This window comes from Olea europaea, unplaced genomic scaffold, assembly GCF_002742605.1.
Source record: "Olea europaea var. sylvestris unplaced genomic scaffold, O_europaea_v1 scaffold36978, whole genome shotgun sequence".
NCBI lineage: Eukaryota > Viridiplantae > Streptophyta > Magnoliopsida > Lamiales > Oleaceae > Olea > Olea europaea.
The window spans coordinates 1-1,137 of NW_019256282.1; the positions used below are offsets into that span (position 1 = coordinate 1).

General features: G+C 43.3%; 1 protein-coding gene across 1 annotated transcript; it reads left to right on the plus strand.

Moving 5' to 3' along the window:
* Window positions 1-213: 213 nt before the first annotated feature.
* On the plus strand, window positions 214-937 carry LOC111386718 (the record flags this gene model as incomplete). Its single annotated transcript, XM_023011183.1, has 2 exons — window positions 214-712; window positions 830-937. Coding segments are annotated over exons 1-2 (607 nt in total), but the record flags the coding sequence as incomplete, so codon positions are not given.
* Between the last annotated feature and the right edge of the window lie 200 nt (window positions 938-1,137).

A 1,137-nucleotide genomic window follows, 5' to 3' on the forward strand; every position in this document is an offset into this window, starting at 1 on the left:
AGCACCTCCACCACAAAATGCACCGCCACAGCAGAATGCACCGCATTTTGCCCCTGGAGCTGTCTCAGTGGTTGAGCAGTTTCATAGCTACAAGCCTTCCACTTGCGACGTTATTCTGAACCACTGGTTGTCGAAGAGTGGATAAGAGGCCTGGAGCGCATATTTCGACACATTGTTTGTACGGATGCATAGAAAGTATTATGTGCAGAATTTATGTTGATTGGAGCAGTTGGTCACTGGTGGGAATCTGTTTCACGTACAAGGACGGAAGAGCAGCAACGTAATCTAACTTGGGAGCAGTTTAAAGATGAAGTGATGGCAAAATATTTCCCACAGGCTTTGAGAGACTTCAAGGAATCAGAATTTTTACAGCTCAGACAAGGGAGTATGTCACTTACTGATTATGAAAGACAGTTTGAGCAGCTCTCAAGGTATGCCCCGCACTTGGTGGATACAGAAGTTAAGCAGATTAGGAGGTTCGAGAATGGACTGCGCCCTGAGATCGGCATGATCATTATGTCCCATCGTTTCACCTCATATCGTGAAATGTTGGAGAGGGCTCATGCTATTTCATATCAGAGGACCTCATTTGAACAGTATGCCCAGCAGAGTAAGGAGTCATCGGGAAAAAGAAAGTGGAATGATCCAAACAAGGACAGACGTAATTGGCAGAGTAAAAGGCCAAACACAGGAGTTCGTATTGGTGGAGCGAGTGAGAATATTACACCGTGTCCTAAGTGTAATAAACTCCACAGGGGTGAATGCTTACTCGGGAAGAACATGTGATTTCGATGTGGTAAGCCAGGGCACATTGCTCTCAACTGTACAGAGCCACCAAAAAGGAAGGATGATGATCAGGACAAGAACAAGAAAGGAAAGGCCCGAGTTTTCGCACTAAATCAGCATGAGGTGGAGCAGGATCCGAATGTGATAGCAGGTACTAAATTATTTAATATTTTAACACACTTGCTTTTGTTCTTTTTTACCTAGGACTACACATTTTTCCAAATCCGCCCCTTGGTTGTTAGTCTAACACTATAAATTATGCAAACAAGTATTCTGTTATTATCTAATGTACCTGCTTATGTACTTTTTGATTCTGGGGCTACCAATTCTTTTATCTCTACATCATTCGTC